Source organism: Dryobates pubescens, chromosome Z, assembly GCF_014839835.1.
Source record: "Dryobates pubescens isolate bDryPub1 chromosome Z, bDryPub1.pri, whole genome shotgun sequence".
NCBI classification, from domain to species: domain Eukaryota; kingdom Metazoa; phylum Chordata; class Aves; order Piciformes; family Picidae; genus Dryobates; species Dryobates pubescens.
The window spans coordinates 77,841,845-77,855,432 of record NC_071657.1 but is presented as its reverse complement, the minus strand read 5'-3'; the positions used below and the strand labels follow the sequence as shown (position 1 = coordinate 77,855,432).

General features: G+C 49.0%; 1 protein-coding gene across 1 annotated transcript in view; it reads right to left on the bottom strand.

The window, feature by feature from the left end:
- Positions 1-296: 296 nt before the first annotated feature.
- The window catches only part of SKIC3 (SKI3 subunit of superkiller complex), a 29,748-nt gene continuing 16,456 nt past the window's right edge, over positions 297-13,588 (bottom strand). The window contains exons 11-22 of the mRNA XM_054177797.1: positions 13,162-13,248; positions 12,969-13,072; positions 12,722-12,848; positions 10,408-10,587; positions 9,462-9,586; positions 8,295-8,548; positions 5,519-5,621; positions 4,556-4,732; positions 2,243-2,387; positions 697-775; positions 511-572; positions 297-377 (exon numbers count right to left, since the gene is read on the bottom strand). Coding sequence (XP_054033772.1) covers positions 297-377; positions 511-572; positions 697-775; positions 2,243-2,387; positions 4,556-4,732; positions 5,519-5,621; positions 8,295-8,548; positions 9,462-9,586; positions 10,408-10,587; positions 12,722-12,848; positions 12,969-13,072; positions 13,162-13,248 — 1,524 coding nt within the window. The remainder of the gene's footprint in view (positions 378-510; positions 573-696; positions 776-2,242; positions 2,388-4,555; positions 4,733-5,518; positions 5,622-8,294; positions 8,549-9,461; positions 9,587-10,407; positions 10,588-12,721; positions 12,849-12,968; positions 13,073-13,161; positions 13,249-13,588) is intronic.

Genomic DNA, 13,588 nt, shown 5'->3' with positions numbered 1-13,588 from the left:
ATAAAGGTTTGTTGTTTTTGTTCAAAGCTGGTGTGCAGTGGTTTCACCACCACTGCTCAGTTCTTCCAAAGATCTCCAGCCCATGCAATTGCTTGGAAAATAACCTACCCAATTCAGTTCACTGAACTTTTGTCTCTTCCAGAACAAATCATTCATTGCTGCACCTCAAGTAAGGTACAGGTGCCAATTTATTTTCTTTCAAAGGAAGTCAGCTGCTTGAATCTGAGAGGGATACATTTCACTTCTTGCCCACACTCCCACCCCTAGATATGCCTTTAAAAGAAAAGATAAAGGAACTAATCTTGAGGATAGACAGTTACCTCAATGTGTCCTGTCGTCAGATATAGAACCCCCAAGTTGGTCCAGGCAGCAACATTCTAGAGAGAGCAAATAAATTTAAGGGTGGTATCTGATGACCCTCATCACAAATCACCCTGCAGCAGCAGCAGGGGAAAAGAGGAAGCTTCAAGTGCCCACTGGGAACAGCTGGCAGCTGCCTCCAGCACTTACGATTCGCTCAGCTTGGATCGATTTGATGAAGGAATGCTGAGCCAGAGCATAATTCCCAATAGCTGGAGAAAGGGGAAAAAAAGGGAAAAAGGAGAGAAGGATGCAGCTGAATTTCATGAAGACCATTAGCCAGGTGGCCTCCTAATTCAGGATATTATGGAGGTAGGGGTTTTGCTGAAGACTTACCACTACAGGAAGCAACTACACCAAGTGCATTCCAATACAGATGGTTTTTGCTGTCAAGCCTCACAGCTTTTTTGAGACACTGGAAGAAAATACATTTTGGGGTTTCATTATGACAGCTAAAATGAAGACTTTAGGAACTCACTTCCTTAGAGGTGTAAGTTTTCATACAGTCATAGAGTTGTTTGAGTTCAAAAAGCCCTCCAAGATCATCCAGTCCAACCACTAACCCAGTCCCACCATGGCCACTAAACCATGGCCCCAAATGCTATGGCAACTGCAACACCTCCAGCCATGGGGACTCCCTGGGCAGCCCTGACCATTCTTGCAGCACAGAAATTGTTCCTCATGCCTAACATCAACCTCTCCTGGCACAGTTTCAGGACATTTCCTCTCCTTCTATCACCCAACACCAGGAAGCAGAGCCCAAGCCTCACCTGGCTGCAGCCTCCTCTCAGGGAGCTGCAGAGAGCAATGAGGTCTCCCTCAGCCTCCCCTGCTCCACACTAAACATCCCCAGCTCCCTCACCTGCTCCTCCTCAGCCCTCTTCTCCAGACCCTTCCCCAACTTTGTTGCCCTTCTCTGGACCTGTTCCAGCCCTCAGTGTCCTTCTGGCAGTGAGAGACCATAAACTGAACCCAGAATTCAAGGTGTGGCCTCACCAGTGTCACTTCCCTATCCCTTATGGCCACACCATTGCTGATCCAGGCCAGGATGCTGGTGGCTGCCTTTTACCAAGGATAGAGAACATGCAGACAAATGTCCGAGTGCTACAGGCTGGGGTCAGAGTGGCTGGAGAGCAGCCAGGCAGAGAGGGACCTGGGCGTACTAGTCAATGGTAGGCTGACCATGAGCCAGCAGTGTGCCCAGGCAGCCAAGAGGGCCAATGGCATCCTGGCCTGCATCAGGAACAGTGTGGCCAGCAGGAGCAGGGAGGTCATTCTGCCCCTGTACACTGCACTGGTTAGGCCACACCTTGAGTCCTGTGTCCAGTTCTGGGCCCCTCAGTTTAGGAAGGAGGTTGACTTGCTGGAACGAGTCCAGAGAAGGGCAACAAAGTTGGTGAGGGGTTTGGAGCACAGCCCTGTGAGGAGAGGCTGAGGAAGCTGGGGTTGCTTAGCCTGGAGAAGAGGAGACTCAGGGGTGGCCTTATTGCTCTCTACAGCTACCTGAAGGGAGGGTTGGTCTCTTCTCCCAGGCAGCCAGCACCAGAACAAGAGGACACAGTCTCAGGCTGTGCCAGGGGAGGTTTAGGCTGGAGGTTAGGAAGAAGTTCTACACTGAGAGAGTGATTGCCCATTGGAATGTGCTGTCCAGGGAGGTGGTGGAGTCACCATCACTGGAGGTGTTCAGGGGGAGACTTGATAGGCTGCTTGGTGCCATGGTTTAATTGATTAGGTGGTGTTAGATTAGCTGATAGTTTGGACATGATGATCTTGAACGTCCCTTCCCTTCCCTTCCCTTCCCTTCCCTTCCCTTCCCTTCCCTTCCCTTCCCTTCCCTTCCCATCAGTTTAAAAGCTGAAGGAATGGGAAAAGCAGGCAGTACCTGTAAGGACTTCTCCAGCAGCTCGCTGGTCTCGCTGGTGTCAGTGCCCACTGCTGTGAGGTGCTCTGCCTGTCGATAGTAATTTATCCCCAAGTCACACCAAATGCTGGGCAAATGCATCAGCTTCAGGGCTCTGCTGTAACACCTACAGAAACATCAACCACAGCAACATTACTCCTTGCCTCTCCACCACAGGAAAGCTGGAAAAGCATTTCAAAGAGTGTCTAAAAACCTACACCAAGCAAACAGACATAAATACAAAGAAAACCAGACACAAATGGAAAGCAAACAAAAATGAACTGATTTGTCATTCAGTTATCTCTACAGAAATCATCTTTGGCTAAAGGCAGTCATAGAATGGTCTGGATTGGAAGGGGCCTCCAAAAGTCATCCAGTCCAATCCCCTCTGCAGTCAGCAGGGACATCCTGAACTAGATCAGGTTGCCCAAAGCCCTGTCTAGCCCCTCAGGGATCAGTACTGGGACTAGTCTTGTTTAACATCTTTGTTGGTGCCATGGACAGTGGCACTGAATGCACCCTCAGCAGGTTTGCTGATGACACCAAGCTGTGTAGTGCAGCAGATAGGCAGGAGGGAAGGGAGGTCATCCAGAGGGACCTGGACAGGATGGAGAGCTGGGCCCATGACAACCTCATGAGGCTCAACAAGACCAAGTGCAAGTTGCATCTGGGTCAGGGCAATCCCAAGCACCGATACAGGCTGGGCAGGGACTGGCTTGAGAGCAGCCCCGGAGAAAAAGCCTTGGGGATGCTGGCGGAGGAGAAACTCAACCTGAGCCCCCAGTGTGCACTGGCAGCCCAGAAACCTAAGCAGAGCCTGGGCTACATGCAGAGAAGTGTGGCCAGCAGGGCCAGGGAGGGGATTCTCCCCCTCTGCTCCATTCTGCTCAGACCCCACCTGCAGCTCTGGGTCCAGGTCTGCAGCCTCTGTTCCAGGAAGGCTCTGGAGGTGCTGGAAGGTGTCCAGAGAAGGGCCCCGAGGAGGAGCAGAGGCCTGGAGCTGCTCTGCCATGGAGACAGCCTGAGAGAGTTGGGGCTGTGCAGGCTGGAGAGGAGAAGGCTCCCAGGAGAGCTTCTTGTGGCCTTCCAGAATCTGCAGGGGGCTACAGGAAAGCTGGGGAGGGACTTCTGAGTGTGTCAGGGAGTGATAGGACTGGGCAGGGATGGAGCACAACTAGAAGTGGGGAGATTGAGCTTGGCTGTGAGGAAGAAATTGTTCCCCATGAGGGTGGTGAGAGACTGGCACAGGTTGCCCAGGGAGGTGGTGGAAGCCTCGTCCCTGGAGGTGTTTAAGGCCAGGCTGGAAGTGGCTGTGAGCAACCTGCTGTGGTGTGAGGTGTCCCTGCCCATGGCAGGGGGGTTGGAACTGGATGATCCTTGAGATCCCTTCCAACCCTAACAATTCTATGATCTCCAGGGATGGGGTCCCAAGCACCTCCCTGGGCAGTGTCTTCCAGTGTTCCACTACCCTCACAGTAAAGAACTTGTTGCTAACATCAAATCTAAATCTGCTCTTCTCTATAGTTTCCTCACAGATGTGCATGAAAGAAAAGCTGTGTCAGTTACAATCTGCACATTTTTCACTTAAAACAAACCTCAGTCAGTTTTACAGCTAATAAGACATCCCCCATGAAGTGTCTGACCTCACATGTGGTGACTGAGATTCACTCAGCAGCTGCATTCCCTGCCTTCTGCACCCAACTGCACAAAGCACAGAAGAGGCTACAGAAATGCTACAGTATTTTCCATCACCATGAGCTCCCAGAGACAGAAATAAAGAATTCTCTCTTCCACTGAGTTTGTGAATGACACCGAGCTGTGTGGTGCAATTGACACACCTGAGGGATGGCAGCCATCCAGAGGAGACTGGGCAAGTGTGCCTGTGTGAACCTCATGAGGTTGAACATGGCCAAGGGCAAGGTCCTGCACATGGCTTGGGCAACCCCCAGTGCCAACCCAGGCTGGGGATGAAGGGCTGGAGAGCAGCCCTGAGGAGAAGGACTTGAGCAACAAGGCCTGGATGAGGCCTTGAGTAACCTGGGCTGGAAGGAGGTGTCCCTGCCCATGGCAGGGGGTTGGAACTGGATGATCCTTGGGGTCCCTTCCACCTTAAACCATTCTATGAACTGTGAATTCTCTTTACATGCCTCATTAACCTTGGCTCCACGTGAAGGTGTTCACAGATCATCAGGTCTTTCATTTTGTAGAAGGGAAATGGTCTAGGACACCTGAGCTAGAGTCCTAGTCTAGAATGCTCAAACTGCACAGAAGCTCTTGACAATTAAAGATGATTACCTTCCTCCCAGACTGAGCAGCTCACTTTTCTTCAGCACCTCTTTGCCTTCATTTTGACCCAGAAGGGATGCTGGGACTTGGACATTGGCTGTGGTTGGCGAGATGAGATGCACACTTGTGCAGGTATCTCCAAGCAGTTTCCAGACACAAGATACATCAGGACGGTGCTTGGCTGCTCTGTGATTAATGACAGAGGAAACAAAATTTAACAGCCATTCAGACACCTCAATATCCTGTTCTGACAGCAAATCCACCCCTTGGAGGAGTGGCACAAACTTCATGTGATTTACCAATGGGCTTTTTGGTCTGTTTATTTTTTAACCCATTTCTCTTTCTATTCAAGATACAGGTCTAAAGGGTAAAAGAAACACACTGAAAACAGAGAAACCACAAAACACCGGAGTGGCCCAACTTGGCTGAGACTAAAAGCCCCTTCTGAAGATGAGCTCTGATCTGTCCAGATGTCAGCACAGCACTGCAAGAGATTACTCATCTGCAGAAGCCTGATGGACCTTCTCCTGCTACAGCAGCTCTCCCCAGGATAATTTAAAATTATGACACAATGAAGCATTTTCTATTAAATACAAAAGGAAAACATTTGAGGGAGGGAAGGAAAAATTTCCTCTCATCCACCAATTATTGGTGGAAATCCCTCTCCTCCCAGCCCCCCATTTACAGGAGCACTGCTGGACAGGACTGTGTGTGTTATCTCGCTCTGGTGTTACCAAACAACTCTGTGTCATTTTAAACAGAAAAGAACCAAAACCATAAAAATCAGTAACTACCATATATTTAAGCAGGCTGAGTGCAGAATTCATTATTCAAATCATTATCAACAAGCACATAGATCAGGAGCCTGATCCATTCAGTCTATTCTAACTTGAAGTCTGCAGGCAATTCATTCTTCTGCCTCTCAACCCACAGCCCCACTGGGAATTAAATAACTGAGTGTTTTATACTAACCTGGTAAATGATTCAAGAGCTTGCTCTATGTAACCCACAGCCTTCCTATCAAAATAGTTCTCCAGGGCTGACTTTGCCAGGATGAGATGGCACTCACCAAGTCCTGCAAAATAAGAGAAAACAGCCTCTGTGAAAAAAAATATAACCAAACAGATACTTTTGATGTGCTTCATGAAGGAGGTGGGGTGAGAGGGTAGAAGCCTACTCAGTGTTGTACTTGAACTAAAGATTTGTACCCTGCATAGGTCATGCCCTAATCAAAAGGCCTACAGCCATAGAACCATAGAATGGTTTGGGTTGGGAAGGCCCTCTAGGATCATCCAGTCCAACCAGCAACCCAGCACCACCATGGCCACCAAACCATGTTCCCAAGAGTCATGTCCACATGTTAACAGTGTTCAGACTAAAGACTTGCAGCTGCAATAGTAACCAACACTAGAGAATTGTTTGGGTTGGAAAAGCCCCGCAAGATCATCCACTCCAACCACTAACCAAGTCCCACCATGGCCACACCTTTCTGCAACACCTCCAGGGATGGGGACTCCACCACTTCCCTGGGCAGCCCTGACCATTCTTGCAGCACAGAAATTGTTCCTCATGCCCAACCTCAACCTCCTCTGGCACAGTTTCAGGACATTTCCTCTCCTCTCACTTGTTCCATGGGAGCAGAGCCCAAGCCCAAGCTGGCTGCAGCCTCCTCTCAGGGAGCTGCAGAGAGCAAGGAGGTCTCCCTCAGCCTCCTCTGCTCCACACCAACCCCCCCCAGCTCCCTCAGCTGCTCCTCCCCAGCCCTCTTCTCCAGACCCTTCCCCACCTTTCTTGCCCCTGCTCTGCCCCTGCTCCAGCCCTCAGTCTCCTTCTGGCAGTGAGGGGCCCAGAGCTGAAGGCAGCACTCAAGCTGCAGCCTCAGCAGTGCCCAGCCCAGGGGCACAAGCCCTGCCCTGCTCCTGCTGCCCACACCACTGCTGCTCCAGCCCAGGCTGCTGCTGCCCTTCTTGCCCCCCTGGCCACTGCTGCCTCAGCTCCAGCTGCTGCCACCCAGCATCCCCAGGGCATTTTCTGCTGGGCAGTTTCCAGCCACTCTGCCCCAGGCCTGGAGCCTTAATCCAAAGGACTTACACACAACAAAAGAACTCTCTGTAACCTAAAAATTCACAGCAGCACCAACAGCAAAGGGCTCCTGTTGCAGATGTATATGTGGGGTGGGAATGAGTGGCAGGGACAATGTGAAACAACCAGTTATTGATTTGCTATCACAATTATATAGACTCCTGATAGTCACTGTTCCATCATCAGACAGCAGTTCCAGTCCCCCATATAGAATCATAGAACAATAGAATCAACCAGGTTGGAAGAGACCTCCAAAATCATCCAGTCCAACCTATCACCCAGCCCTACCCAATCAATTAGACCATGGCACTAAGTGCCTTATCCAGTCTTTTCTTGAAGATCTCCACCTCCCTGGGCAGCCTATTCCAATGGCAAATCTCTTTGTGAAGAATATCTTCCCAACACCCAGCCTGAACCTCCCCTGGCACAACTTGAGACTCTGTCCCCTCATTCAGTTGCTGGGTGCCTGGGAGAAGAGACCAACCCCCACCTGGCTACAACCTCCCTTCAGGTAGTTGTAGACAGCAATGAGGTCTCCCCTGAGCCTCCTCTTCTCCAGGCTAGACAGCTCCAACTCTCTGCTTCCAGCAACATAGTGAGGACCTACACCTATCACCACATCTAGCATTCATGAAACCTCTTAGAATGCTTCACTGCTATTTTTGATCACGTGGAGAAGCTCAGAGGGGTATGGATCTCCAGGGCTGACACAGAGTGAGGCATGCATGGCCAGATTAGTGCAGACCACCTCTTGAAAAGGCAGCCTGACTTCATTACCTGCTGAGCCAGAGCTGGACTGCTCAGTGAAACTGCAGCTCTGTGCCCTCATGGCCAAGAAGGCCCATGGTCTCCTGGGGTGCATTAGGAAGAGTGTGGCAAACAGGGCAAGGGAGGCTCTCCTCCCACTCTCCTTTGCCCTGGTGAGACTACACTTGAAGTCGTGTGTCCAGATCTGGGGACTCCCCAGCTCAAGAGAGACGGGGAACTCCTCAAGAGAGTCTAATGGAGGCAGCAAGGATGTCTGATGAGGAAAGGCTGAGAGCTCTAGGGCTGTTGAGCCTGGAGAGGAGCAGCCCCAGAGGGGATCTTACGAATATTTACAAATATCTGAAGAGTGTTCCGTGGCATCCTCTGATAGGACAAGGGGCACAAACTGGAACCCAGAAGGTTCCATCTGAACAGGAGAAGAAAATCCCTCAGTGTGAGGGTGCTGGAGTCCTGGAGCAGGAAAGTCTCCTTCTCTGGAGACTTTCAAGACCCATCTGGATGCACTCCTGTGTGGCCTGCCCTAGGTGACCCTGCTTTGGCAGGGGGGTTGGATTCAATGATCTGATCTCTGGAGGTCCCTTCCAACCCCTACCATTTTGTGATTCTATGAAGTCCTGGCTTCCTCTGTCTGTCTTCAGTTCTTCTACGCATTTGGCCTGGTAGCTACACTAACTCTTGATCACACTTACTTGAAAGAGAAATAATGGCTCCCCTATACCATGACTGAACAGGTATCTGCAGGTCACCACATAGCAGCTTTCATGCAAGGCACCACACATCCAAAATCCAAACCCCTCCTTTCATGTAGACAAACCTGTCCCCAAGAACCTCTCCCCAAGACTGAAGCACCACAATGTGCCCAGGGAGGAGTTCACACTTCCACATTCAGACACATTACCTTTCAGTGCAGGCACATAATCTTCTGTCTTCTTCAGGATCTCTTGATAGGCAGCTATAGCACTCTGATATTTGCCTAGGGCCTGCTCAATTGCAGCAGCTTGGTAAAAGCTGTATGTGAGCTCTGGGTTCAGCTCACTGGCTTTCCTGAAGGATTTCAGAGCTGTCATGTAGCTGCCTCTGCTCAAGTAAGCCTCCCCTAGGCACTCCCAACAGTTGGCATCTTTTGGATCAGCCCTGAGCGCTGCCTGCAAACTTAAATAAAAGGTGAAATGAGTTAACAATGTTAAATTATTTCCATGCACTATCTGTTCTCTGGACACACAAGAAGGACATGGAACTGTTGGAGTGGGTCCAGGAGGCCACAAAGACTGTCAGAGGGCTGGAGCACCTCTGCTCTGGGGGCAGGTTGAGAGAGTTGGGGCTGTTCAGCCTGGAGAAGGGAAGGCTCCAGGGAAAACTCAAAGCAGCTTTTCAGGATTTGAATGGGGCTACAAGAGAGCTGGAGAGGGACTTGTCACAAAGGCATGGAGTGACAGGATGAGGGGTCATGGCTTTAAAATGGAAGAAGCTGGACTTAGATCAGGCATGAGGAAGGAATTCTTCCCCAAGAGAGTGGTGAGGCACAGGAACAGGTCACAGAGAAGTTGTGGCATTTCCAAGCCTGGCAGTGCTCAAAGCCAGGCTGGATGAGGCCTTGAGCAACTAAGGCTAGCAGGAGGTGTTCCTGTCCACGGCAGAGGGGTTGGAACTCGATGATCTTTAAAGTCCCTTCCAGCCCAAACCATCCTGTGATTTTATGACTCTACAGAACTTTTGAGCACAGCAGTCCTGGCTCACTGCTCAGTGCTGTTCCTTGCCTTTCCATGACAAGTCTGTCCCCATGCTGGTGAGCACAGAAGAGGACACTGACTTCATTCTGGGAGTGAAGACAAAGCTTGCTCAGACCCACTTCCTCTGGTTTGGCACAAGCCACCCCACCACCAGCTAACTGATTTTCAGAACTTGACAACAGCAAGGACTGTTTTATTGGGATTTATCACAGAACCACAGCATGCATGGAGTTGGAAGGGACCCTCACAGGTCATCTTGTCTAAGCCCCCAGCAGTGAGCAGTGAGGGTTGGACATCTGTGGACAATGACTTCAAACCACCCCCAGTTCTCTTACTCAGGCACTGCTTTGGATGGCTGATCAATTCTCAGGTAGTACAGCCCACGACGAATGAAGGCCCATTTGGCTGCACCACTGCCTGCTTTTGCAGTCACCTCATTCAGGATTGACAGAGCAGTGTCCTAACAAAGCACCAAAAATGTCAGGTTAGCAAACACACTTCTGTGGAAAGCACAAAGTGCTGGTTAAAGAAGATCACTCCTGATGCAGCAAACCATTAAACTGTCTCATCTCTTAATTACTGTGTCATCAAGAAATGTTGCAGGGGCTGTTGAAAGCTGGCAGGTTGAGCAGCAAGCTAGGGGAGGGAATTACCACATCTGCAGAGAGGATTATTTCCTGCCTGCCTCTCTTTGCAAACAGACAGCAGCTTCCTGCAGTTTGGCAAACAGTGAATTTTGATTATTAAGAAAAAGCTAGAGAAGGATATTGGATTTGCAGCAAGTCAGGTGCTTTGGCTGGCTTTTCAGATGTTCAAATGGAGCCTGTTGAAGCGTAGGTTACATCTACACTGCAATAGCCTAGGCTGAGAAGTTCTTATACAACGCTATATAGGAACTAATTTTTAAATGCTCTGATCATTTTGTGTGCTTCTCCTGAGAGCAGCAAGGATGGAGAGAAGAAGGGCCACAAGCTAAATCTAAGGAGAAAAGTAACTTTCTTTTCATGCTCCCCTCTGGATAAACCCTTCATCTCAATCACACGTGTGATGACTACAGTGTTGTGCTTGGTTCCTGTACCCTTCTCCCCCAGGCAGACCAAATTTGAAACTGGAGCATAAAACTGAAGAAGGTCCAACTGTGCAAGCTGCTAAGCAATGGCACAACAACTGTTTTTTCCAGATCTTGTCCTCAAATGCAGGGGAGACATGAGATGATTCCTCAAAGACAGGATTACCAGAGAAGCAAACCAGCAGCAATCCAAAGCCTTGCATGCACAATACCATGTCATCGAGTTCCATGCTTAGGTCTACAGCTGCTGTTCCAGACTCTTCATCAGCTCCATCCAGCTCAAAAGCCTTCTTATAGCACCCACGAGCTCTGCTTTTGTCCTCAGCAACATCTCTGTAGTAGTTGCCCATGTAACGAAAGGCACTGCCCAAGCTGCTGTCCAATTTTGCAGCCTGTGAGGAAAAAAAGACCACAATGTAGGATTCTGCTGATGGACAACCCCAGTGACCACTACTTGTTCCACCTCTGCTTATCATCTGATCTAAGCTCCTTCTGTGGTACATCAGAGTAGATAATCTTTATTTCAAGACTTTGGAGATGACTTGAACTTTTAGTATTTGCATAACCTGCTCAAAACCTCATGGCACAGAGCACTTCGTAGATGAAGCACTGAACTGTGATAGGAGAAAACAATTCCTTATCATATCCCACTCCGTTTCCTATCCTGCTCCCCATTCATCACAATGAACTCCAGTCTTTTCTGAACTCTAAACTTCCTTGAAGCCACACTTGGCAGGTTTGTTTCTATTTAAGAAAACCACCACCCCACACAGCAGAAAACAGCTTTGACAGTAACCAAAAAAAACCCAACCCAGATTACATGAAATAGCTGAGAACTCAACTGCTCACTTCAGCTGCCATTTCCAACCATACTCCACTGTTATACTGAAATGCAAGCAGCAGGCAATGATTTGAGTTGTCAACATCTATCATGAAGCTGTGTGATGAGTTTACAACCTCTAGGGTCTTATTTTGTACACTCATGTTCCCAGCAAAGATTAAAGATGTCAGAGGAACTCTTCTGGATTCACACATGTTCAGAGAAAGGGCCGGAACCACCACCACCAAAGCTCCAAGGATCAGGAGAAAAAAAACATAAATTGTGGGTTTTTTCAGACCTATTTCTTTGGACAGACATTGAAACTCACAGCATCACAGAATGAAAGGGCTTGGAAAGGACTTCTGGCAATCATACAGTCCAACCCCCTGCCACAGTCAGGGGCACCAAGAGCAGGTCACACAGGAACAAACCCAGGTGGGTTTGGAATGTCTCCAGAGACGGAGATTGCACCACCATTCTCGGCAGCTTGCTCCAGGCCTCCAGCACCCTTCAATTACAGAAGTTCCTCCTCATGCTCAGATGGAGCTTCTGAGGTTCCAGTTTGTGCCCTTACCCCTTGTCCTGTCACTGGGCACCACTGCACAAAGCCTGGTCTCACCCTCCTGCCACCTGCCCTCCAAGTATTGATCAGCACTGATGAGATCCCCCCTCAGGCTGCCCTTCTCCAGACTAAACATCCCCAATTCTCTCAGTCTTTTCTCATCAGCGATGTTCCAGGCCCCTGAGCATCTCTGCAGCCCTTTGCTGTACCCTCTCCAGCAAGTCCCTGTCCTTCCTGAACTGAGGAGCCCAGAACTGGACCCTGGACTCCAGCTGTGGCCTCACCAGAGCACAGTAGAGGGGCAGAACCTCCCTTGACCTGCTGGCCACACTCGATGAAGCCCAGGAGACCATTTGCCTTCTTGGCCACAAGGACACTGTTATCACAACTTTTCTTTCCTGCTTTTTTAAAATATTTTTTTTAATCCCCCCATTATAATTTTACTGTCCCAAATATTTTCAAAAGACCTATATTGGTCAGTTAGAGGCCTCGACTTTCAAGCCCATGAGGACAGAGGATTAAGGGAACCACCACTAGTGGAGCTATCTAGTTCAACCCCCCTGTTAAAGCAGCATCACCTAGAGGAGTTCACACAGGCACATATCTAGGTGGGTCTTAAAAGTCTCCAGAGGAGACTCCACAGCCTCTCTGGGCAGCCTGCTCAAGGGCTCCAGTACCCTCACACCAAAGAAGTTTCTCCTCATGTTGAGGTGGACCCTCCTGGGTTCCAGTTTGAATCCATCACCCTGTATCCTATCACAGGACATGACTGACAAGAGCCTGGCCCCTTCCTCTTGACATCCACTCTTCAAATATTTACAAACACTCAGAAGATCCCCTCTCAGACTTCTCTTATGGACTCAATGATCTTTTCCAACCAAAACCACTCTATAATTTTCCATATTAAAACAGCCCCAGGACTTTCATCCTTTCCTCATGAGACAAGAAAACAAAGCAGTCAGATCCCAGGTAAATGCACAGCTACCTGTAGTGCCTTTCTGCACAGCTGAAGTTGGGTTTGGAGGCTTGCAAATGGCAACAAGCAGGATGTTCCAGTCTGTCACTCTAGTCAGTGACTTTTGCATTTTGGTTTCTGACACAGAAAAAGCACCAATTCTACAGAAATAGTTACAGCATCTTTCACCTTCAGGAACTGAGTAAGGGCTTTTCCTTTGTCTCTTCTCGTCTCATCACTCATGAACCAGTATGTGAGCCCCAGGCACTCGTGGTACTCTGCAGTTTCAGCCTTTCTTTCAATAGCATTCAGAAAACTAAACAGAAGGAACACAGGGCAGATCAGACACATTCACACCAGCTGCCACACACTGGATTTTATTCTCCCCCCACATTTTCCTGTCAGAGGAAAGAAAAACAAAACAATAGAACTGTACCTTTTTTCTGCCTGTTCATAGTTCTTTTGGGAGTAATGGATGAAACCCTCCAGAGCATGGGACTCCGCCAGATCAGGGTGGGACAAAAGAAGCTCTTGTGAAATCTGCAAAAGGAGGTAATTCTTCCCTGGTTATCTCCTCTAGGAAGCAGAGAGTTCTGCTCAGCAGACAGGAATGACAACACAGCACTAACCTTTGAAGCTTCATTAATTAAGCCTTTCTTTAGGTAAGCCTGACCCCTGACAGCTAAAACCACTGGATCACTGCTTGCATCCACAATCTAGAAAACCAAGTAAGAGGCAGGACCAAGTTATTCTCTCCCTTGATTAAGGAATCAGAGCTGTCAAAAACAGGTAGGCTGCATGAAGACAGAGACAAGAAATCATTCAGAATAGCTTTGAGAATCCTTGGGCAGAACAATTTTGATGGACAAAACGGTAGTAGACTGGAGAGAGCAAGGAGAAAGGTACAGAAGTCTAAACAGCAAAGAATGAAACTGATACAGAAATAGAGAGGCAGCAATTTCTGCTTATGGCTTAACCACCTGATCTTAGCTCTTGTTCATGACTAATGACAAGGCAATGTCATTACAACAATTCACATCAAGAAGAAAAGCAGCC